This window comes from Oncorhynchus kisutch, linkage group LG11, assembly GCF_002021735.2.
Source record: "Oncorhynchus kisutch isolate 150728-3 linkage group LG11, Okis_V2, whole genome shotgun sequence".
Taxonomy (NCBI): Eukaryota; Metazoa; Chordata; class Actinopteri; order Salmoniformes; family Salmonidae; genus Oncorhynchus; species Oncorhynchus kisutch.
The window spans coordinates 77590475-77616285 of record NC_034184.2 but is presented as its reverse complement, the minus strand read 5'-3'; the positions used below and the strand labels follow the sequence as shown (position 1 = coordinate 77616285).

Here is a 25811-nt window from a genome sequence, read left to right as displayed (position 1 = left end):
TTGTCTCTGACTGGTAGCCTGAGTTTCACTTTGTATTTCGTGGGTGATTGTTCCTGTCTCTGTGTAGTTTCACCAGATAGGCTGTAATTAGGTTGGTGGGTGATTGTTCCTGTCTCTGTGTAGTTTCACCAGATAGGCTGTAATAAGTTTCACGTTCCGTTTGTTGTTTTTTGTATTTATTTCGTTATTTCATGTATCGTCACTTGTCCTTCATTAAAGATCATGATTAACCACCACGCTGCATTTCGGTCCGACTCTCTTTCTACAAACGAAGAACGCCGTTACACTACTAGGTTACTCTCTGTACTAATGTCCCAGTGTATAGACTACTAGGTTACTCTCTATGCTAATGTCCCAGTGTACAGACTACTAGGTTACTCTCTATACTAATGTCCTGGTGTACAGACTACGAGGTTACTCTCTATACTAATGTCCCAGTGTATAGACTACTAGGTTACTTTCTATACTAATGTCCCAGTGTACAGACTACTAGGTTACTCTCTATGCTAATGTCCCAGTGTACAGACTCCTAGGCTTTTCTCTATACTAATGTCCCAGTTTACAGACTACTAGGTTACTCTCTATACTAATGTCCCAGTGTATAGACTACTAGGTTACTCTCTATACTAATGTCCCAGTGTACAGACTACTAGGTTACTCTCTATACTAATGTCCTGGTGTACAGACTACTAGGTTAATCACTATACTAATGTCCCAGTGTACAGACTACTAGGTTCCTCTGTATACTAATGTCCCAGTGTACAGACTACTAGGTTACTCTGTATACTAATGTCCTGGTGTACAGACTACTAGGTTACTGTCTATACTAATGTCCCAGTGTACAGACTACTAGGTTACTCTCTATACTAATGTCCCAGTGTACAGACTACTAGGTTACTCTCTATACTAATGTCCCAGTGTACAGACTACTAGGTTACTCTCTATACTAATGTCCTGGTGTACAGACTACGAGGTTACTCTCTATGCTAATGTCCCAGTGTACAGACTACTAAGTTACTCTCTATACTAATGTCCCAGTGTACAGACTACTAGGACCAGAGCATGGTCCCTAGCTGTGTGTTGCCACTCCATGTTGTCTGTTGTCTGTAGCTTGTGAGGTGTGGAAACACTTTGTTGCTTTTATGAATTTTGTCTTGCTGCTTTTTGTTTTATGCTGCTCTGTCTGTATGCTATGTCTTGCTTGTCCTATGTTGCTCTGTCTGTATGCTATGTCTTGCTTGTTCTTTGTTGCTATTGTCTATATTGTAATTGTTTTTAATAACCTGCCCAGGGACTGCGGTTGAAAATTAGCCGGTTGGCTAAAACCGGCACTTTTACTGAAATGTTGATTAATGTGCACTGTCCCTGTAAAAATAAAAATAAACTCAAACTAGGTTACTCTCTATGCTAATGTCCCAGTGTACAGACTACTAGGTTACTCTCTATGCTAATGTCCCAGTGTATAGACTACTAGGTTACTCTCTATGCTAATGTCCCAGTGTACAGACTACTAGGTTACTCTCTATGCTAATGTCCCAGTGTACAGACTACTAGGTTACTCTCTATGCTAATGTCCCAGTGTACAGACTACTAGGTTACTCTCTATACTAATGTCCCAGTGTATAGACTACTAGGTTACTCTCTATACACACTCTCTATCCAGACAAATGAATAGAGTGTGTTTGTATGTGAAAATGACTGAAGACTTTGATTAGTAGAAAGTGACTGAAAATTGATTAGTTCATAGGCTCCAGAGATGAAGACCCCTGATGTGTATATTGCTGTGTTGAATTCATCCCCTGTACTGGGGGGGAGGGGTATTCCCCATCAAGATTTGGCATGGGTCCTCAGATCCTCAAAAGGTTCTCCAGCTGCACCATCGAGAGCATCTAGACTGGTTGCATCACTGCCTGGTACGGCAACTGCTCGGCTTCCGACCGCAAGGCACTACAGAAGGTAGTGTGTACGGCCCAGTACATCACTGGGGCCAAGCTTCCTGCCTTCCAGGACCTCTATACTAGGCGGTGTTAGTGTAGCCGATGTTAAATGGCTAGCTAGTTAGCGGTGGTGCGCGCTAGTGGTGTTTTAATCGGTGACGTCACTTGCTCTGAGACCTTGAAGTAGTGGTTCCCCTTGCTCTGCAAGGGCCGTGGCTTTTGTGGAGCGATGGGTAACGATGCTTCAAGGGTGACTGTTGACGTGTGCAGAGCGTCCCTGGTTCGCATCCGGGTCGGGGCGAGGGGACGGGCGTAAAGTCTATACTGTTACATTAGGAAGGATCTACAAATTGCCAAAGACTCCAGACACCCTAGTCATAGACTGTTCTCTCTGTTACCACACGGCAAGCGGTACTGGAGCGCCAAGTCTAGGTCCAAGAGGCTTCTAAACAACTTCAACCCCCAAACCCCAAGACTACTGAACATCTAATCAAATGACTTCCCAGACTATTTGCATTAACACCCCTCCCCCCCTTGCACTGCTGCTACTCTCTGTTTATCTATGCATAGTCACTTTAACTCTACCTACATGTACATATTACCTCAATTACTTCGACTAACCGGTGACCCCGTGCATCGACTCTGTACCTGTACCCCCTGTAATAGTCCCGCTATTGTTATTTCACTGCTGCTCTTTAATCATTTGTTACTTTTAATTATTTGTTTTATTTATTTGTTTAATTTTTCTTTAAACTGCGTTGTTGGTTAATAAGTAAGCATTTCACTGTAAGGTGTACACCTGCTGTATTAGGCACATGTGACAAATAACATTTGATTTGATTATGAATAGGGGTTGAGACCTTAATCACCGTATTCACTGTTGCTGTGTTTAGCTCCTTTAGGCATCGATATATTATTAATTCTCTGGACTAGATAGACCTAAAACCGAAAAGATCATATCCTGCATTTCCTTAGAACTATCTTGATTATATTCTTGCCCACCGATAGATGGCGCCATCACAGAGTCTACGGACCTTTTTCCACCAGAGTAGGTCCGTCTTGCTGAAAAATGGTCCTGGCTGTCAGACCCAGAGCTGTTGTTGACTATTTACTCATCTGATCAGGAGCTCATACTAATACTGTTACTTGACTCAGTGAGTATTTTATGAACCTGCACATAAAAAACAAGACATGATTATTCTAAGTCGTGTTGACAGTAAAACGTTAATGTGTGGGCGTAGGCTTGTGGATCTGTGTCCGCGACGTTCTTGTGGTGCTTTTACTTGTCATAATCGTTTGCGCGTGAAAACATTTTTTTTTGTGTATTTATTCTAATAAATTACAATGCAATGACGAAAAACAGGGCATCACTACACGCATATTTTGAGTTTCAAAAGTACCTCATAAAATGAGGTCAGGGGTTACAATTGTATGAACCTATGGAGAGCAGTGAGAATAGATAAGTACCAAACTCGGCATCTCTGTTCTTGCTGACGCCCGATTGCAAGATGTTTGATATTTTTATTGTTCTGTGAATGCTTTCCGCTGATGGTTCAGCTATATTCTTGATAAAACTAAGAGGCACATTGATAATTGGAGCCTACAATAACCAGTTTATCTCAAAGTTCAGGTTGCGAGCTGTCGACAACGTAGCAGACAGACACGTTGTGGTGTGTTTGTTGATTATTCTACCCCCTGTATAGGCCGGTCGGGCGATCTGGAGTCATTTTACCGTCCAAACGCATTATATGCAGCCTTCCATACACAACATCTGGGATTAGTATGTAGCGTGGTGGTGTAAAAGGGGGTTTCATAAATAAGGTATGCTTATTTTAATTTCTTTTGCCTCGCCATTAAACAACGTTAAGGAGGATGTCGACGCCTAGGTCATTAGAATGTTGGGAACCCTGTTCCTTTAACTCGTGTCAAACTCATTCAATGGGTGTCTGCAGGTTTTCACTCCTGCCTTGTATTTGATTGATGAATTAAGGTCACTAATTAGTAAAGAACGCTGCTCTTCTTCTTTAGGATTTGGTTGGTGGATCGCATCCAACTTTTAGGTGCATACACTGCCACCTACTGTACTGGTGTGTGACGCCTGTCAAGGCCACCTACTGTACTGGTGTGTGACGCCTGTCAAGGCCACCTACATTACATTCTTGATACGTCAATACAACATTGGGGAAAGGGAACATTTCCCTGCCAACTATTAACCTCTCTAACACCCCCTCCCTCCTCCCTATTCCACTATTCAACCCTATCTAATCCTACTCCAGACCAACAGTCTGAGAGGACAGAACCCTACCCCCCCCATTCCACTATTCAACCCTATCTAATCCTACTCCAGTCTGAGAGGACAGAACCCTACCCCCCCCATTCCACTATTCAACCCTATCTAATCCTACTCCAGACCAACAGTCTGAGAGGACAGAACCCTACCCCCCCATTCCACTATTCAACCCTATCTAATCCTACTCCAGACCAACAGCCTGAGAGGACAGAACCCCCCCCCCCCCCCCCCCCCCCCCCCCCCCCCCCCATTCCACTATTCACACCTATCTAATCCTACTCCAGACCAACAGTCTGAGAGGACAGAACCCTACCCCCCCATTCCACTATTCAACCCTATCTAATCCTACTGCAGACCAACAGTCAGAGGACAGAACCCTACCCCCCCCCCTCCCTATTCCACTATTCAACCCTATATAATCCTACTCCAGACCAACAGTCAGAGAGGACAGAACCCTACCCCCCCATTCCACTATTCAACCCTATCTAGTCCTACTGCAGACCAACAGTCAGAGGACAGAACCCTACCCCCCCCCCCCCCCCTCCCTATTCCACTATTCAACCCTATATAATCCTACTCCAGACCAACAGTCAGAGAGGACAGAACCCTGCCTCTCAACACCCCCTGCAACTGTTCTACAGTAAAACTTCAATCCCAAGTACTTCTCTGCTGCTACCACCACAACCTCTATTTTCTGTGATTTACGTATCATTTCTGCAATAGAGTTGACAACCATGGCTTTGAATGCTAAGAAACCCACTTTACTGAAGCACATATTCTTCCCATCTCTCTCTGTTGGACTTTACTACAGAGGAAACCTCTCAGGTTCTCTAACCCTGTACCCATCTTCCTCTACCACTCTCTGTTGGACTTTACTACAGAGGAAACCTCAGGTTCTCTAACCCTGTACCCATCTTCCTCTACCACTCTCTGTTGGACTTTACTACAGAGGAAACCTCTCAGGTTCTCTAACCCTGTACCCATCTTCCTCTACCACTCTCTGTTGGACTTTACTACAGAGGAAACCTCTCAGGTTCTCTAACCCTGTACCCATCTTCCTCTACCACTCTCTGTTGGACTTTACTACAGAGGAAACCTCTCAGGTTCTCTAACCCTGTACCCATCTTCCTCTACCAGTCTCTGTTGGACTTTACTACAGAGGAAACCTCTCAGGTTCTCTAACCCTGTACCCATCTTCCTCTACCACTCTCTGTTGGACTTTACTACAGAGGAAACCTCTCAGGTTCTCTAACCCTGTACCCATCTTCCTCTACCAGTCTCTGTTGGACTTTACTACAGAGGAAACCTCTCAGGTTCTCTAACCCTGTACCCATCTTCCTCTACCACTCTCTGTTGGACTTTACTACAGAGGAAACCTCTCAGGTTCTCTAATCCTGTACCCATCTTCCTCTACCACTCTCTGTTGGACTTTACCTACAGAGGAAACCTCTCAGGTTCTCTAACCCTGTACCCATCTTCCTCTACCACTCTCTGTTGGACTTTACTACAGAGGAAACCTCTCAGGTTCTCTAACCCTGTACCCATCTTCCTCTACCACTCTCTGTTGGACTTTACTACAGAGGAAACCTCTCAGGTTCTCTAACCCTGTACCCATCTTCCTCTACCACTCTCTGTTGGACTTTACTACAGAGGAAACCTCTCAGGTTCTCTAACCCTGTACCCATCTTCCTCTACCAGTCTCTGTTGGACTTTACTACAGAGGAAACCTCTCAGGTTCTCTAACCCTGTACCCATCTTCCTCTACCAGTCTCTTCACTGCTTTATAACACTTCCTGCTCTACTGTAACCCTGGCAACCTCAACCTGCCTTTCTCTCACCAGACACCTCCGATCTCCAGCCCCACAACTAACACACACAATTTTCTCCACCGATATTACACATTCCTTCGTCTCATGCCCTCCTGCACATTTCTCACATCTAGAAATCTCTTCTCCACATACTTCATGCAAGGATCCATTCTCTCCACAAATCTCACTCCCACTGGGCCAGAATCATCCTTAGGACAAAGCCCGAAGTCAGCGGTCCTCACCGCAGGTACTACACTGAACAAAAAATATAAAATGCATGTAAAGTGTTGGTCCCATGTTTCATGAGCTGAAATAAAAGAGCCCACCAGGTGCACCTTGTGCTGGGCACAGTAACATGCTGCAAAAATGTTGTGATTCAACACAATGCCACAGATGTTTTGAGGGAGTGTGAAATTGGCATGCTGACAGCAGGAATGTCCACCAGAGATGTTGCCAGAGAATTGAATGTTCATTTATCTACCATAAGCCGCCTCCAATGTTGTTTTACAGAATTTGGCAGTACGTCCAACCGGCCTCACAACCGCAGACCATGTGTATGGCGTTGTGTGGGTGAGCGGCTTGCTGATGTCACAGTTGTGAACAGAGTACCACATGGCCCATTGTTGTGCCATTCATCCGCCGCCATCACCTCATGTTTCAGCATGATAATGCACGGCCCCATATCACAAGGATCTGTACACAATTCCTAGAAGCTGAAAATGTCCCAGTTCTTCCATGGCCTCTACACTCAGCAGACATGTCACCCATTGAGCATGTTTGGGATCTTCTAGATTGACGTATTTGACAGCGTGTTCCAGTTCCCACCAATATCCAGCAACTTTGCACAGCCATTGAAGAGCCAAGGAGTTTGTGTTGCGCTGCATGAGGCAAATGGTGTTCACACCAGATACTGACTGGTTTTCTGATCCACGCCCCTACTTTTTTTATTTTAAGGTATCTGTGACCAACAGGTGCATATCTGTATTCCTAGTCATGTGAAATCCATAGATTAGGGCCAAATTCATTTATTTCAACTGTGATTTCCTTATGTTAACTGTAACTCAGTACAATCTTTTAAATTGTTGCACGTTGCGTTTTATGTTTTTGTTAAGTATACAGTGCTTTCGAGAAGTATTCAGACCCCTTCCCTTTTTCCACATTTTGTTACATTTGAGCCTTATTCTAAAATGGAATTAAATATTTTTTTTCCCATCAGTCTACACACAATACTCCACAATGACATCACAATACCACATAATGACATCACAATACCCCACAATGACATCACAATACCCCATAATGACATCACAATACCTCCATAATGACATAGAGAAAACTGTTTTTTAGACATTTTGTGCCGTGACGCTCCCCTTCCGACCTGACAGAGCATGAGAGGATCTGCAGAGAAGAATGGGAGAAACTCCCCAAATAAAGGTCTGCCAAGTTTGTAGCATACCCAAGAAGACTTGAGGCTGTAATCGCTGCCAAAGGTGCTTCAACAAAGTACTGAGTAAAGGGTCTGAATACTTATGTAAAATGTGATATTTCAGTAGTTTTGGTTATATACACATTTGCTGTACAAACCTGTTTTTACTTTGTCATTATGAGGTATTGTGTATAGATTGATGAGGAAAAAAAAAGATTAACTTACATTTTCGATTAAGGCTGTAACTTAAGAAAATGTGGAAAAAGTCAAGGGGTCTGAATACATTCCGTATGTGCTGTACATCCATACTCTCGTCAGGTTCCATCTCTGAGCTAATAGAGCACGTAGTACTTGGCACCAACCTTCCTCGCCCCACTGCTTCCCTCTACACTCAGCTCCTTGTCGGCGGTCATCACTGCACCTGCCACCATAATGAATTCACCCTCACTCTCGTCACATTCACTTTCCTTCTCCAGATCTCCCAGAAGGCTTGTGCAATCCCCACTCCATATTTATTTAGAATATGTTCCACTTTCCTCCTTTGTTTATTATTTTAATCCTACCTCCATTCATCCCCACGCTGTGATGTCACCGAGTCCCCCCTCAGCTGGTTGTCTAGGTCTTAATTGACAGGAAAAACCTAAAAACTCACAGATACTAGGCACTCTATGGAATGAGTTTGACACCCATAACTTAGAATGTCTGCCACTTGGCTTGACAGCTATGTTGTTGACAGGTGATTTTATTGGGAGAAATTGCCTTGATAGTGAGAGGTTATGATATCAGGTTGGTAGGCCTACTTGTGTTCAAAGTTTTGGGTGTCAGAGATGTTAGGTCATTGACGATTATTTGAAGAGTTTGATCAACTTTGAAGAAAGGAAGTATAGGGAGTGATAGTATGTGTTTTTCTGTTCCAGTTGAGTACTTGTGCAGAAGAGGGAATATCTGGATGGTCATGGATGAGGAATTCACTCCTTTAGACTGTCTGCTAGCTATACACTCTCACTCTCGTTCTCTCTCTCTCTCTCTCTCTCTCTCTCTCCATCTATCTCTGAAAAACACAGGCACATATAGACCTTCCTACAGAAGTCTTTCACTGCAAAATGCAGTCGTTCAGTTTTTCCTCTTAGTTTTGGGCTATAGCCTAGCTGCCGCTAACTCAGCTTTTCATTGTTGCCCTCTAATCAGGGACTGATTTAGACCTGGGACACCAGGTAGAACACAAAAGCAGCAGTACTGTCTAGCCTATTGGGGCGTCATGCATGGAACAATTCAGTGATTAGATCTGCAGATGTAAAATGTCCAACTCGGGACAATTCACAGTAGACCAAGTCTTGTCCCCTATTACAGAAAGTTGGACTGAGTTTCTGTGAGTTGCAAAACAAGATATATATATATATATATATACTTATTATCATGGTCTGGAATAAGGCTGACTTGAATGGTCCTGTACATATCAGAGGGCTAAAAGATAGCTGTTTTGTTCCAACTGTAATAAACACAGTGTTCTCTGTACCTCTGTATTCATGTGTTGGATATGGAATTCAGGAGGGGGAGGAAAAGAGGGATGGTAAATGTAGGAGAGGGGCGACTCAGGAAATTGTAAGGGAGAGATGGAGAGAGAAGTGTGAGATGAGGAAGGGGGGGGGGGGGGCAGGAGGTGTTATTTTCTCTGTGTTGCTCAGAGTTACTCATACCCCAGGTAGGAAGGTAGTTATGTGTCCAGGGGTATCTTCTAAATCCCTGTTATCTACTGTCAATACACTGCCTGTAAGTTTGTGTGTGCATGTGCCGTGCACAGTGTGTGTGTGTGTGTGTGCATGTGCCGTGCACAGTGTGTGTGTGTGTGTGTGTGCATGTGCCGTGCACAGTGTGTGTGTGTGTGTGTGCATGTGCCGTGCACAGTGTGTGTGCGTGTGCCGTGCACAGTGTGTGTGTGTGTGCATGTGCCGTGCACAGTGTGTGTGTGTGTGATTTGTTCTGGAACAGGGTTTTGCTCTAGACTTTTCATTCTGCTCTATGCCTCTATCCCATTGTTGTTTGCAGAATTGACCGTATTTGGTTATTATATAAGATATAATACCATATTCCACACATCAGAGTGTGCTTTTAGAGGAAATGATAGGATCTGCAAAAGTATTTTATTTTAAGAGGCAGACTGTAAAACTCTCTTCAGTTTTATAATGTTCTGCTCTCCATCTTCTCCCACCTTTCTCTTTCTTGATCTCCCCCTAGCTGTCTCCCTCTCTCTCCATCCCCCTCATGAGTCAGACTCTTCTAAGTTGAGACAAGCTCTACATATTTATTACACGTGGGCATTCCATGTGGAGTATTAGCATGGTATTCTGAGTCCTGATCATCTCATTGTGGGCAGATGGTAAAAACAACAGCCTGTGGACAACCTCTTTCACTGCATGTTAGAACACATCCAGCATGCATATTTATTAAGAGAACGGTCTATTGTATTTTAATGAACACAAATTCCTTGAGCACAGTCATTTGGTGTGTGTGTGTGTGTGTGTGTGTGTGTGTGTGTGTGTGTGTGTGTGTGTGTGTGTGTGTGTGTGTGTGTGTGTGTGTGTGTGTGTGTGTGTGTGTGTGTGACAGACGGCTGTCTGTAAATGAGAGTTTATGAAAACCGCTTGGCTCTCTTCCTGTCAACAGATCCTCATTAAGAGGATACATCACATTGTATAGCCAGTCTGACTGGATGTAGAGATGACTGACAGAGAGACTTCTTCAACCATAGTAACTGACTGTTGTTGTATCAGCACCCATGTAAGAGTCCTTGAAAATAACTTTTCAGACTTTTTCCAATTGTTTGTTTTTGTATTTATAGAAACAAAGAACATAACAGTACGCAAGACAGAAATCCCCAAAAGAACGGTCCGCAGTACTGAAACTTCACAGGTCGTTGAAAGAATCCTCTCAACAGAAAGTTTCTTCTGTTCTTGATGGGAGTCTCCCACGTTAGTCTATAGAGATGTTAGTGTAATAAAAAGCAAGGTATTTTAAAGCCTACCTCCCAAAACAGTCTTAAAATAAAACTGTTGATAATAAAATAAATAAAAACAACAATTTAGCCTGTAGAACTTTAGGCTAGTATTACTGGACATAATGTCAAAGTTACATTTTAATAGATTGGGTGTTTTATTTGCTAAAATCACAGAACACTACAGGCGCTTATTAGAGATTTTATTTTTTATTTAATGCACACAGCTTCTGCTAATTTGCATAGTTTAATTCCAGGATTCACTTCCATCATTTTAATACATTTCTTAATTTTCTGCACTATTTACACACTATTCACATTTCTTTTGTCTTAGTATGCCTACATTTTTGTATTTATTATTCTCTTTGACTGTGCCTTTTCAGCTGTTCTTATTTTCACCACTAGAGGGCGATCTGACCATTTCTAGGGGTCTGCACTCCCAAAGTTGATTACTGTTTTTGTGCTTGCCAGTTAGCTAGCAGTTGTCAGCGTTTAGCAGCCAATGCTAGCAGTTTCTTACTGGCAATAAAAATGGATGATTGCCATGTATTTTTTTAGTCATTATTGAATTAATTGCATATTTAAAAAATACATCGAATATTAAACCTCAAACAATTCATGGTAACCTCGTAAACAATTCATGTAGTGCCGCCTATTCTTGGGAACCGCTCTCCTCTTCTGCCTGTGTTGCTCCACTAGCGTGATCAAGATCTCTAACTCCCAGGGGCGCCAGCATGAGGAGATCCCCACAGCAAAGCGCTATGTCTGGAGAAAATGAGGCAAAACTCATCACCCGTCTAACACATTCCTACCGTGAAGCACGGAGGTGGCATCATTATGCTATTGGGATGCTTTTCAGCAGCAGAGATTGGGAGACTGATGAGGATAGAGAGGACAAGGAATGGAGCCAAATACAGGCAAATCCTTAATGAGAACTGTGCAAACGACCTTATAAGACAATGACCCCAAGCACACAGCCAAAGCAACGCTGGAATGGCTTCAGAACAACAATGTGAAAGTCCTTGAGTGGCCCAGCCAAAGCCCAGACTTGAATCTCATTGAAAATCTGTCGAAAGACTTGAATATTGTTTTTAACAGAGCTTGAGAAAATCTGCAAGGAAGAAAGGGAGAAAATCCCCAAATCCAGATTTGCAAAGCTGATACAGACATACTCAAGATGACTCTAAGCTGTTATCGCTGCCAAAGGTGCTTCTACGAAGTATTGACTCAGGCGTGTGAATACTTATGTAAATGTAGATTTCTGTATTTCATTTTCAATAAATTTGCAAAAATGTCTAAAAACATGTTTTCACTTTGTCATTATGGGGTATTGTGTGTAGATGGGGGGGGGGGACCTAAACTAGAGAATGGAGACACTTTGTCATTATGGGGTATTGTGTGTAGATGGGGGGGGGGACCTGAACTAGAGAATGGAGACACTTTGTCATTATGGGGTATTGTGTGTAGGTGGGGGGGGGGGGGGGACCTGAACTAGAGAATGGAGACACTTTGTCATTATGGGGTATTGTGTGTAGATGGGGGGGGGGGACCTAAAGTAGAGAATGGAGACACTTTGTCATTATGGGGTATTGTGTGTAGATGGGGGGGGGGGGACCTGAACTAGAGAATGGAGACACTTTGTCATTATGGGGTATTGTGTGTAGGTGGGGGGGGGGGGGGGACCTGAACTAGAGAATGGAGACACTTTGTCATTATGGGGTATTGTGTGTAGATGGGGGGGGGGACCTAAACTAGAGAATGGAGACACTTTGTCATTATGGGGTATTGTGTGTAGATGGGGGGGGGGGGGGGGGGGGGGGGGGCTGAAGTAGAGAATGGAGACACTTTGTCATTATGGGGTATTGTGTGTAGATGGGGGGGGGGGGGGGGGGGGGGGGGACCTGAACTAGAGAATGGAGACACTTTGTCATTATGGGGTATTGTGTGTAGATGGGGGGGGGGGGGACCTGAACTAGAGAATGGAGACACTTTGGCATTATGGGGTATTGTGTGTAGATGGGGGGGGGGGGGACCTGAACTAGAGAATGGAGACACTTTGTCATTATGGGGTATTGTGTGTAGATGGGGGGGGGGGACCTAAAGTAGAGAATGGAGACACTTTGTCATTATGGGGTATTGTGTGTAGATGGGGGGGGGGGGACCTGAACTAGAGAATGGAGACACTTTGTCATTATGGGGTATTGTGTGTAGGTGGGGGGGGGGGGGACCTGAACTAGAGAATGGAGACACTTTGTCATTATGGGGTATTGTGTGTAGATGGGGGGGGGGGACCTAAACTAGAGAATGGAGACACTTTGTCATTATGGGGTATTGTGTGTAGATGGGGGGGGGGGGGGCCTGAACTAGAGAATGGAGACACTTTGTCATTATGGGGTATTGTGTGTAGATGGGGGGGGGGGGGGGGGGGGGGGCCTGAACTAGAGAATGGAGACACTTTGTCATTATGGGGTATTGTGTGTAGATGGGGGGGGGGGGGACCTGAACTAGAGAATGGAGACACTTTGGCATTATGGGGTATTGTGTGTAGATGGGGGGGGGGGGGACCTGAACTAGAGAATGGAGACACTTTGTCATTATGGGGTATTGTGTGTAGATGGGGGGGGGGGGACCTGAACTAGAGAATGGAGACACTTTGTCATTATGGGGTATTGTGTGTAGATGGGGGGGGGGGGACCTGAACTAGAGAATGGAGACACTTTGTCATTATGGGGTATTGTGTGTAGATGGGGGGGGGGGACCTGAACTAGAGAATGGAGACACTTTGTCATTATGGGATATTGTGTGTAGATGGGGGGGGGGGGGGGGACCTGAACTAGAGAATGGAGACACTTTGTCATTATGGGGTATTGTGTGTAGATGGGGGGGGGGGGGGACCTGAACTAGAGAATGGAGACACTTTGTCATTATGGGATATTGTGTGTAGATGGGGGGGGGGGGGGACCTGAACTAGAGAATGGAGACACTTTGTCATTATGGGATATTGTGTGTAGATGGGGGGGGGGGGGGACCTGAACTAGAGAATGGAGACACTTTGTCATTATGTGGTATTGTGTGTAGATGGGGGGGGGGGGAACCTGAACTAGAGAATGGTAACACTTTGTCATTATGTGGTATTGTGTGTAGATGGGGGGGGGGGGGGGACCTGAACTAGAGAATGGAGACACTTTGTCATTATGGGGTATTGTGTGTAGATGGGGGGGGGGGGGCTGAACTAGAGAATGGAGACACTTTGTCATTATGGGGTATTGTGTGTAGATGGGGGGGGGGGGGGACCTGAACTAGAGAATGGAGACACTTTGGCATTATGGGGTATTGTGTGTAGATGGGGGGGGGGGGACCTGAACTAGAGAATGGAGACACTTTGTCATTATGGGGTATTGTGTGTAGATGGGGGGGGGGGGGACCTGAACTAGAGAATGGAGACACTTTGTCATTATGTGGTATTGTGTGTAGATGGGGGGGGGGGGACCTGAACTAGAGAATGGAGACACTTTGTCATTATGTGGTATTGTGTGTAGATGGGGGGGGGGGGGGACCTGAACTAGAGAATGGAGACACTTTGTCATTATGGGGTATTGTGTGTAGATGGGGGGGGGGGGGGCCTGAACTAGAGAATGGAGACACTTTGTCATTATGGGGTATTGTGTGTAGATGGGGGGGGGGGACCTGAACTAGAGAATGGAGACACTTTGTCATTATGGGGTATTGTGTGTAGGTGGGGGGGGGGGGAACCTGAACTAGAGAATGGAGACACTTTGTCATTATGGGGTTTTGTGTGTAGATGGGGGGGGGGGGACCTGAACTAGAGAATGGAGACACTTTGTCATTATGGGGTATTGTGTGTAGATGGGGGGGGGGGGACCTGAACTAGAGAATGGAGACACTTTGTCATTATGGGGTATTGTGTGTAGATGGGGGGGGGGGGGGGACCTGAACTAGAGAATGGAGACACTTTGTCATTATGGGGTATTGTGTGTAGATGGGGGGGGGGGGGAACCTGAACTAGAGAATGGAGACACTTTGTCATTATGGGGTATTGTGTGTAGATGGGGGGGGGGGGAACCTGAACTAGAGAATGGAGACACTTTGTCATTATGGGGTATTGTGTGTAGGTGGGGGGGGGGGGAACCTGAACTAGAGAATGGAGACACTTTGTCATTATGGGGTTTTGTGTGTAGATGGGGGGGGGGGGGGGGGGGGGACCTGAACTAGAGAATGGAGACACTTTGTCATTATGGGATATTGTGTGTAGATGGGGGGGGGACCTGAACTAGAGAATGGAGACACTTTGTCATTATGGGGTTTTGTGTGTAGATGGGGGGGGACCTAAACTAGAGAATGGAGACACTTTGTCATTATGGGGTATTGTGTGTAGATGGGGGGGAGGGGAGCCTGAACTAGAGAATGGAGACACTTTGTCATTATGTGGTATTGTGTGTAGATGGGGGGGGGGAACCTGAACTAGAGAATGGAGACACTTTGTCATTATGGGGTATTGTGTGTAGGTGGGGGGGGGGGGGGAACCTGAACTAGAGAATGGAGACACTTTGTCATTATGGGGTTTTGTGTGTAGATGGGGGGGGGACCTGAACTAGAGAATGGAGACACTTTGTCATTATGGGGTATTGTGTGTAGATGGGTCAGAGAAAATGAATACATGTCATCCATTTTGAATTCAGGCTGTAACACAACAAAATGTGGAATATGTCAAGGGGTATAAATACTTACTAAAGGCACTGTGGAAATGTTATGGCATTTGCTCCATTGGTTTTGTTGTAAGGCCACTTACGGGCCTGCATTATGCTCTAATGGCCACAATAGCCTATTGGCCACAGTCTGAAACTAACTTAGGCCCAGTGTAGTGAAACATGATTTTCCTGTGTTTTTATATTTCAATACTGTGAAATTGTAAAAAAATAATGCTAAAGTTTAAAAAAAGACCACCTGAAGATGTGTGTTTTTGTGGGAGGGGTTTTTGGCCTTCCATTTGACCTACCATGACCAATAAGAAATAGTTCCACACATAGTTAGAATACTAGAATGGCCATGAACCTTCGTACGATGGGCCAAAGGCCAAAGGTCAGCCGTGTTGGTCAGGGAGTTGGTCATTGTTTTCCAGGGCTGTGATAAGATGCTGTGTAAAACAGTGTAGTGAATTATTTTTCTGTATTGTGTGTGTGTGTTAGCTCACTTTGACAGGAATGATTCCATCATCTTTTTCAATTTAACTGCCAATATGCCAACATTCCATTCAGACAATGCAGTGAATCCACAGCTGTAATCAGTTGATGGAAGGACTTAGACAAGTAAATGCAACAAGTACTGGTATTGTATCATATTATAACACTCACAGCTCTCCATAAATCTGATTTAGATTTATGGTCTGTGTATGTATATTTGAGGCTATTTATACAGAAAGTGTACAAAACACATTTAAACTATAATTATACTGAACAATACATGTAAATGCAACATGTAGAGTGTTAGTCCCACATTTCATGAGCTGAAATAAAATATCCCAGAAATGTTCCATATGCACAAAAAACCTATTTAGCTCACATTTTGTGCATTCATTTGTTAACATCCCTGTTAGTGAGCATTTCTCCTTTGCCAAGATAATCCAGCCACCAGACAGGTGCAGCATATCAAGAAGCTGATTAAACGGCATGATCATTACAAAGGTGCACCTTGTGCTTGGGACAATAAAAGGCCACTCTAAAATGTGCAGTTTTGTCACTCCACACAATGCCACAAATGTCTCAAGTTTTGAGGGAGTGTGCAATTGGTATGCTGACTGCAGGAATGTCCACCAGAGCTTTTGCCAGATAATTGAATGTTAATTTCTTGAAATTGTTGCATATTGCGTTTTATCTTTTTCTTCAGTGTATACAGTATGACAATATTTCAGGTTGACTATAATTGCATTACACGATTTCTGATATCGCATGCCTTTTATTTTCCAGCATGACCTAAGTCAAAGCAGGAAATGCATCACCTATGCCTCCAATTTGACTGGTTTTGCATTTCCCTTTGACCAAGATGGCTGCCATTTTCGCCACATTCTGGAACTTTGAGGGTTTGACATAGCCCCTCTAGTAATTTAATATTATCTATATGGTTCTAAATCTATCTGCCAATAACAGCTCATTTTCCCCTCCACTCAAACCACTCCCAGACTAGAGGTCTTCTGGGATCCAAAAAGTTGACGCTGTTCTGAAATGGACCCGGGACCTGAATAAATTAATGTTTTAAATATGGAGACCTGGATCCGAGGACAACCAGACCTGGCCCCGTGTAGACCCGGTTGGATTCAGACCCAGTCTGATTTGATCTGTGTGAGGGAAGTAGCAGAAAATATATATACAGTGACTGGAATTACCTAGATTTCTGCATAAATTTGTAATGAAATTTGATCTGATCTTCATCTTAGTCACAACAATAGACAAACATAGTGTGCTTAAACTAATAACACAAATTATTGTATTTTTCTTGTCTGTATTGAATACATAATTTAAATATTCACAGTGTGGGTTGGGAAAAGTATGTGAACCCCCTAGGCTAATGAATTCTCTAAAAGCTAATTGGAGTCAGGAGTCAGCTAACCTGGAGTCCAATCAATGAGACGAGATTGGAGATGTTGGTTAGAGCTTCCTTGCCCTATAAAAAACACTCTCACAAAATTTGAGTTTGCTATTCACAAGAAGCATTGCCTGATGTGAACCTTGTCTCTTTTACAAAAGAGATCTCAGAAGACCTAATATTAAGAATTGTTGACTTGCATAAAGCTGGAAAGGGTTACAAAAGTATCTCTAAAAGCCTTTATCTTCATCAGTCCACGTTAAGACAAATTGTCTAAATGTAGAAAGTTCAGCACTGTTGCTACTCTCCCTAGGAGTGGCCGTCCTGCAAAGATGACTACAAGAGCACAGCGCAGAATGCTCAATGAGGTTAAGAAGAATCCTAGAGTGTCAGCTTGCTTGCTATCATGAATTCCGAAGTTTATCAAGACAGTTTGCAGGAGAATGTAAGGCTGTCTGCCAAATTGAAGCTCAACAGAAGTTGAGTGATGCAACAGGACAACGACCCAAAACACAGAAGTAAATCAACAACAGAATGGCTTCAACAGAAGAATATACGCTTTCTGGAGTGGCCCAGTCAGAGTCCTGACATCAACCCGCTTTAAAATGCTGTGGCAGGACCTCGAGAACAGTTCACACCAGACATCTTAAGATTATTGCTGAACTGAAACAGTTTTGTAAAGATGAATGGTCCAAAATTCCTCCTGACCGTTGTGCAGGTCTGATCCGCAATTACAGAAAACATTTGGTTGAGGTTATTGCTGCCAAAGGAGGGTCAACCAGTTGTTAAATCCAAGGGTTCACATACTTTTTCCACCCTGACCTGTGAATGTTTACACGGTGTGTTCAATAAGGACATGAAAATATCTAATTATTTTTGTGTTTAAGTAGACTGTCTATTGTTATACCTTAATTTTATTTATAAATTTAACTAGGCAAGTCCGTTAAGAACAAATTCTTATATACAATGACGGCCTACTGGGGAACAGTGTGATAATTGCCTTGTTCAGGGACAGAACGACAGATTTTTACCTTGTCAGCTCGGGATTCGATCTAGCAACCTTTCGGTTACTGGCCAAATGCTCTAACCACTAGGCTACCTGCCGCCCCTTAAATGAAGATCAGATCAAATTTTATGCAGAACTCCAGGTAATTCCAAAGGGTTCACATACTTTTTCTTGCCAATGTATATTTTTTAGCTATGTTATTAACTGAAGCTGTTAGAGAGAGAGAATGGAGCTAGCAGAGGGAGGGGCAGTGTGTTTGACTGTGTCGCTGAGTGGTACGAGGAGGAGAGAGACAGCACCAATCAAGCCGACTCGCAGTAGTTACTAACTTCTAGCTGCCAAAGCTAAGTTATTTATTGTCTAATCTGATTACATAGTACCTGTTTTGACTGCATAAAACCGAGATGAAAAGCTAGTTAAGCAAGTTAGCTAACTAGCTGGGTTGGCTAATCAAAGCACTTTCCCCCATCCGACACACCAACAACAACAACTCCATTCAAATGATTAGGAGCCAGAGGTGAGTTCCGCTTTGACTTGTGATTGGCCGACAAAAACAACAAGCTATACATGCCTCTCTCATGAACAGCTGCAGCAGCATAAACAAGACAATTTCTCCCCCTCTACTGCAGCAGTAACTTTCGTGTCTGTACGGGCCCTTACTTGCAAATCCGTTTTAATTATACATACCCAAGACCTGTGACCATCAGATCCAACCCGGGTCCGAGGGTCAACTAAAGAATTTCAGACCCGACCTGGTCGGTCCTGGGTAATCGAGTTCGGGTGGACCCTTGAAGACCTCTATCCCAGACAGTCCTGGCAAAATTCTGTCTTTGTTAAGAAGACATTCCACCAACACCTGGGATATGGATGCCTGAGGAAGACATTCCACCAACACCTGGGATATGGATGCCTGAGGAAGACATTCCACCAACACCTGGGATATGGATGCCTGAGGAAGACATTCCACCAACACCTGGGATATGGATGCCTGAGGAAGACATTCCACCAACACCTGGGATATGGATGCCTGAGGAAGACATTCCACCAACACCTGGGATATGGATGCCTGAGGAAGACGCAAAACGTTGTAACAATAACATCACCTGGGAGTAAAGCATCGTTTCTGTTTCAGAATAGATCTGGTATTGTGTAACAAATTAAAGTAATGTTCTCTATCTCCCTCTCTACTCTCTCTCTCTCTCTCTGGATTTCCCCAGGCACACAGAACATATGTCTGATCATTCTCAACCAGCCTTTGGAAACAGGGTACCTGCACACACACAGGAGTAAAGGTATTCATCTCTTTCCTTTATAAGTGACGGGTACCAACATCTATCATTCTTTATCATATCGATATCATTGAGCAAGATTTATCTTTCCTCTTGGCTTGTGAAAGTAACCCTAAGCATACATGACTGTTCCACAAAACCCTTCATACAGGCTATCAAGTCAGCATACATGACTGTTCCACAAAACCCTTCGTACAGGCTATCAAGTCAGCATACATGACTGTTCCACAAAACCCTTCATACAGGCTATCAAGTCAGCATACATGACTGTTCCACAAAACCCTTCATACAGGCTATCAAGTCAGCATACATGACTGTTCCACAAAACCCTTCATACAGGCTATCAAGTCAGCATACATGACTGTTCCACAAAACCCTTCATACAGGCTATCAAGTCAGCATACATGACTGTTCCACAAAACCCTTCATACAGGCTATCAAGTCAGCATACATGACTGTTCCACAAAACCCTTCGATACAGGCTATCAAGTCAGCATACATGACTGTTCCACAAAACCCTTCGTACAGGCTATCAAGTCAGCATACATGACTGTTCCACAAAACCCTTCGATACAGGCTATCAAGTCAGCATACATGACTGTTCCACAAAACCCTTCGTACAGGCTATACAATCATACATGATTGGCCCTCTGATGGCCCATCAGAGGTGTATGGGCTTCCTGTTGAATTCAGACGGGTTGGCTTCCAGAACATTCACAACCGGCCCTTTAGCCAATCAGCCAAACTGTTGTGGACTCCACAGAGCCGTGGGGGTAAAGAGCAACGTGAACATCGAAATAGTAGTGCGGGAGTTTTATTTCAATATTTATCGATATCGTATCAAAAAATGCAACTAATATTGCTGTAGAATGTCCATATCAGTGACCATCACTATTATTAATCAAAGGAAATGAAATGTATTCTAAAGCTAAGACTGGACATTAGGTGTGTACTGATATAGTATTGACCTTCTCTAAACCAACCGTCCTCTTGGAGACCTACTGGGAATGCAGGCTGCTGTTCCACTTCTACACAAACACAGCTGTTTGTTGGGGGGGGGGCGGCATCTTTTGAAGCTGTTCTTTATTCCTTATCTTTACATTCTTTATTGCAATGTGTTTGCCAGTACACACCCCTCTCGTGACACGTGCGCTTGTTCAAAACGGAATCTCTCTCCCGCTCTGCTGAATGCATTAGTTCTATTAAACAAGGTGCTTTGAGACAGAATGCTTCTGTCGCTCCTTTGAAGTCTTTCCTTGTGACACAAACAGACTTCTGAAAGCCTCCTGTTCAATATGTATAGCATTAGTAAGTTGTGATGTTTGCAAACAGTATGCTTCAAATTCCATAAAACATGAATACCATTTAAAAGTGGCAATTGGGGAACCGCATATATTGTTGGGTGAATTTTTTAAATATATATTGTAACACTTTATGTTTAGGAGCAATGGTAAATAAAATATAAAAGATTTTGCACACAACAAGCAAATACTCTTAGATTCATCTTATCTAGATTCAACCACCTGTTTCAGCAAATGAATATCTCTCTGTAGGTCTACTGCAGGTCTCTGTAGGTCTACTGCAGGTCTCTGTAGGTCTACTGCAGGTCTCTGTAGGTCTACTGCAGGTCTCTGTAGGTCTACTGCAGGTCTCTGTAGGTCTCCGTAGGTGGGGAGGCCAACCACCTGTATAACATCACCACTGGACAATGAGACCGGTACCCAGCCATGATGACCCCACCATGAGGACCCCACCATGAGGACCCCACCATGAGGACCCCACCATGATGACCCCACCATGATGACCCCACCATGAGGACCCCACCATGAGGACCCCACCATGAGGACCCACCATGATGACTAGTGTAAATAAGTGTTCTCTGTCCTCCAGGAGAATGAACCACAGTGTTCTCTGTCCTCCAGGAGAATGAACCACAGTGTTCTCTGTCCTCCAGGAGAATGAACCAGTTAATAACAGTGTTCTCTGTCCTCCAGGAGAATGAACCAGTTAATAACAGTGTTCTCTGTCCTCCAGGAGAATGAACCACAGTGTTCTCTGTCCTCCAGGAGAATGAACCAGTTAATAACAGTGTTCTCTGTCCTCCAGGAGAATGAACCAGTTAATAACAGTGTTCTCTGTCCTGCAGTAGAATGAACCAGTTAATAGCAGTGGTCTGTCCTCCAGGAGAATGAACCAGTTAATAACAGTGTTCTCTGTCCTCCAGGAGAATGAACCAGTTAATAACAGTGTTCTCTGTCCTCCAGGAGAATGAACCAGTTAATAACAGTGTTCTCTGTCCTCCAGGAGAATGAACCACAGTGTTCTCTGTCCTCCAGGAGAATGAACCAGTTAATAACAGTGTTCTCTGTCCTCCAGGAGAATGAACCAGTTAATAACAGTGTTCTCTGTCCTCCAGGAGAATGAACCACAGTGTTCTCTGTCCTCCAGGAGAATGAACCAGTTAATAACAGTGTTCTCTGTCCTCCAGGAGAATGAACCAGTTAATAACAGTGTTCTCTGTCCTGCAGTAGAATGAACCAGTTAATAGCAGTGGTCTGTCCTCCAGGAGAATGAACCAGTTAATAACAGTGTTCTCTGTCCTCCAGGAGAATGAACCAGTTAATAACAGTGTTCTCTGTCCTCCAGGAGAATGAACCAGTTAATAACAGTGTTCTCTGTCCTCCAGGAGAATGAACCACAGTGTTCTCTGTCCTCCAGGAGAATGAACCAGTTAATAACAGTGTTCTCTGTCCTCCAGGAGAATGAACCAGTTAATAACAGTGTTCTCTGTCCTGCAGTAGAATGAACCAGTTAATAGCAGTGGTCTGTCCTCCAGGAGAATGAACCAGTTAATAACAGTGTTCTCTGTCCTCCAGGAGAATGAACCACAGTGTTCTCTGTCCTCCAGTAGAATGAACCAGTTAATAACAGTGTTCTCTGTCCTCCAGAAGAATGAACCAGTTAATAGCAGTGTTCTGTCCTCCAGGAGAATGAACCAGTTAATAACAATGTTCTCTGTCCTCCAGGAGAATGAACCAGTTAATAACAGTGTTCTCTGTCCTCCAGAAGAATGAACCAGTTAATAGCAGTGTTCTGTCCTCCAGGAGAATGAACCAGTTAATAACAATGTTCTCTGTCCTCCAGGAGAATGAACCAGTTAATAACAGTGTTCTCTGTCCTCCAGGAGAATGAACCAGTTAATAGCATTGTTCTCTGTCCTCCAGGAGAATGAACCAGTTAATAACAGTGTTCTCTGTCCTCCAGGAGAATGAACCACAGTGTTCTCTGTCCTCCAGGAGAATGAACCAGTTAATAACAGTGTTCTCTGTCCTCCAGGAGAATGAACCACAGTGTTCTCTGTCCTCCAGGAGAATGAACCACAGTGTTCTCTGTCCTCCAGGAGAATGAACCACAGTGTTCTCTGTCCTCCAGGAGAACGAACCACAGTGTTCTCTGTCCTCCAGGAGAATGAACCACAGTGTTCTCTGTCCTCCAGGAGAATGAACCACAGTGTTCTCTGTCCTCCAGGAGAATGAACCAATTTAACAATGATCAGCCGTTATTCTCTGCATTATGGTAATGATATGAGGTAATGATGAGGTACATCGCTCATGGTGATAAGACCCACAGTCAACTTTTCCTTCTAATCAGAGACGGATTTACACCTGGACAGCTGGACAATCACTAAGTAGAGAAACGAACAACAAAAACACATGGCCTTCCAGGATCTGCCTGCATAATGTTATGGTGATGCTAGAGAGAATACGGTTGTATTTAGTCTAATGTTACTCAGAGAGAATCACAAGCTATGGTAATGTTCATCTTTGAGAATTGTGTAACAGATCTAGGGGCTTTGAGGTGTTTCAGGAGATGTGCATAACTCTACATAAATGAAAGAGAGAGCAGGGAGGGAAAGCGGTGTTCTTCAGGGGGTGAAGGGGGCATAAGATGGAGCCTACCTCACCTGGAATGAACTACCTTTTTAAGGGCATTCACTGGAACATAGTGTGTGTTTGAGAGCGCTCAGAGACGCACATTATTCACAGAATAAAGAGGTAGTTTTGCTATTTTTGCCTCTCTCTGTATCTCTCTGTTTATCTCTCTCTGTTTGTCTGTCTCACCCCCCCCCCCCCTCCTCCTTCTAGAAGTGTCGGTTGATAGAGACAGCCGATCAGGAGCTGACTGACTTCACTAAATGTCTGGCCATCATGGTGGAGGAGATCAAAACACAACCGCTTCGGGTAATCCTCCTCTTCTCCCTCCCATGTCCTCCCCCTCTCCTTCCTCTGTCAGGTTATTTACACCTTTCTGTTTCTCTGTGTGTGTGTGTGTGTGATGGTGGTTAAGAGTGAAAGGTCCATGTGTGCATTGAGGGATTTGGGGAGAATAACACTCGGACAAACACACATCCTCTCTGACAGTTGAGAGACGCGCACACACACACACAGACAGACAGGGTCCCTGATGAACTGTCACTCAGCCAGCGAACCAGTGTCCTCAAACAGTCTGTCTAGTTAATCACTGAGACAGAATCAGTCCATCTATCCTCGAACTCTGAGCTTTGTGCCAAAACATCCCTTTTAACCTTCTGTTTGTTCTTCTCTTGAGTATTATCTAACCTCCCTGTGCTGAAGGTATACAAATCATCTGTAGCAGTGTTTAAAGCCTGAGCTTGACAACGATGAAATAGACAGTATAGTGAGTAACCACAATGTACTGTAACAGTCCACATCTGGCAGGCTTCCAGCCAGCCAGATTTATGGGAATTAAGACTAATGATCGTCATTAGATTCATCCCTCTGACAGTCATCACGAAATTATTACATCATATTATCACAATATAACATTATCACACTATAACATTATCACATTATCACACTATAACATTATCACACTATAACATTATCACACTAAATCAAATCAAATGTATTTATATAGCCCTTCGTACATCAGCTGATATCTCAAAGTGCTGTACAGAAACCCAGCCTAAAACCCCAAACATCAAGCAATGCAGGTGTAGAAGCACGGTGGCTAGGAAAAACTCCCTAGAAAGGCCAAAACCTAGGAAGAAACCTAGAGAGGAACCAGGCTATGTGGGGTGGCCAGTCCTCTTCTGGCTGTGCCGGGTGGAGATTATAACAGAACATGGCCAAGATGTTCAAATGTTCATAAATGACCAGCATGGTCAAATAATAATAATCACAGGCAGAACAGTTGAAACTGGAGCAGCAGCATGGCCAGGTGGACTGGGGACAGAAAGGAGTCATCATGTCAGGTAGTCCTGAGGCATGGTCCTAGGGCTCAGGTCCTAGGGCTCAGGTCCTCGGAGAGAGAGAGAGAGAAAGAGAGAATTAGAGAGAGTATACTTAAATTCACACAGGACACCCTGATAGGACAGGAGAAGTACTCCAGATATAACAAACTGACCCTAGCCCCCCGACACATAAACTACTGCAGCATAAATACTGGAGGCTGAGACAGGAGGGGTCAGGAGACACTGTGGCCCCATCCGATGACACCCGCGGACAGGGCCAAACAGGAAGGATATAACCCCACCCACTTCGCCAAAGCACAGCCCCCACACCACTAGAGGGATATCTTCAACCACCAACTTACCATCCTGACAAGGCCGAGTATAGCCCACAAAGTTCTCCGCCACGGCACAACCCAAGGGGGGGCGCGAACCCAGACAGGAAGATCACATCAGTGACTCAACCCACTCAGGTGAAGCACCCATCCCAGGGACGGTATGAAAGGGCCCTAGTAATCCAGTGACTCAGCCCCTGTAATAGGGTTAGAGGCAGAGAATCCCAGTGGAAAGAGGGGAACCGGCCAGGCAGAGACAGCAAGGGCGGTTCATTGCTCCAGAGCCTTTCCGTTCACCTTCACACTCCTGGGCCAGACTACACTCAATCATATGACCCACTGAAGAGATGGGTCTTCAGTAAAGACTTAAAGGTTGAGACCGAGTTTGCGTCGCTCACATGGGTGGGCAGACCATTCCATAAAAATTGAGCTCTATAGGAGAAAGCCCTGCCTCCAGCTGTTTGCTTAGAAATTCTAGGGACAATTAGGAGGCCTGCGTCTTGTGACCGTAGCGTACGTGTAGGTATGTACGGCAGAAGCAAATCAGAGAGATAGGTAGGAGCAAGCCCATGTAATGCTTTGTAGGTTAGCAGTAAAACCTTGAAATCAGCCCTTGCCTTGACAGGAAGCCAGTGTAGGGAGGCTAGCACTGAAGTAATATGATCAAATTTTGGGGTTCAAGTCAGGATTCTAGCAGCCGTATTTAGCACTAACTGAAGTTTATTTAGTGCTTTATCCGGGTAGCCAGAAAGTAGAGCATTGCAGTAGTCTAACCTAGAAGTGACAAAAGCATGGATTAATTTTTCTGCATCATCTTTGGACAGAAAGCTTCTGATTTTTGCAATGTTACGTAGATGGAAAAAAGCTGTCCTTGAAA

The 25811-nt window shown here is 44.2% G+C and overlaps 1 protein-coding gene across 7 annotated transcripts in view; it reads left to right on the top strand.

The window, feature by feature from the left end:
• Positions 1–2982: 2982 nt before the first annotated feature.
• Positions 2983–25811, top strand: part of LOC109898987 (thiamin pyrophosphokinase 1-like) — a 156222-nt gene continuing 133393 nt past the window's right edge. For 3 of the 7 annotated variants that reach the window (XR_004211765.1, XR_004211761.1, XM_031836351.1), the window contains exons 1-3: positions 2991–3091; positions 19277–21212; positions 23494–23589. Coding sequence is in view for 1 of the 7 variants with exons in the window: in XM_031836351.1 (XP_031692211.1) it covers positions 21201–21212; positions 23494–23589 (108 nt within the window). In the remaining 6 variants the exon portion in view is untranslated. Of the gene's footprint in view, positions 3092–18147; positions 21213–23493; positions 23590–25811 lie in introns of those variants that run through there. The other 4 variants (XR_004211764.1, XR_004211763.1, XR_004211762.1 and 1 more) reach the window with 4 other exon arrangements.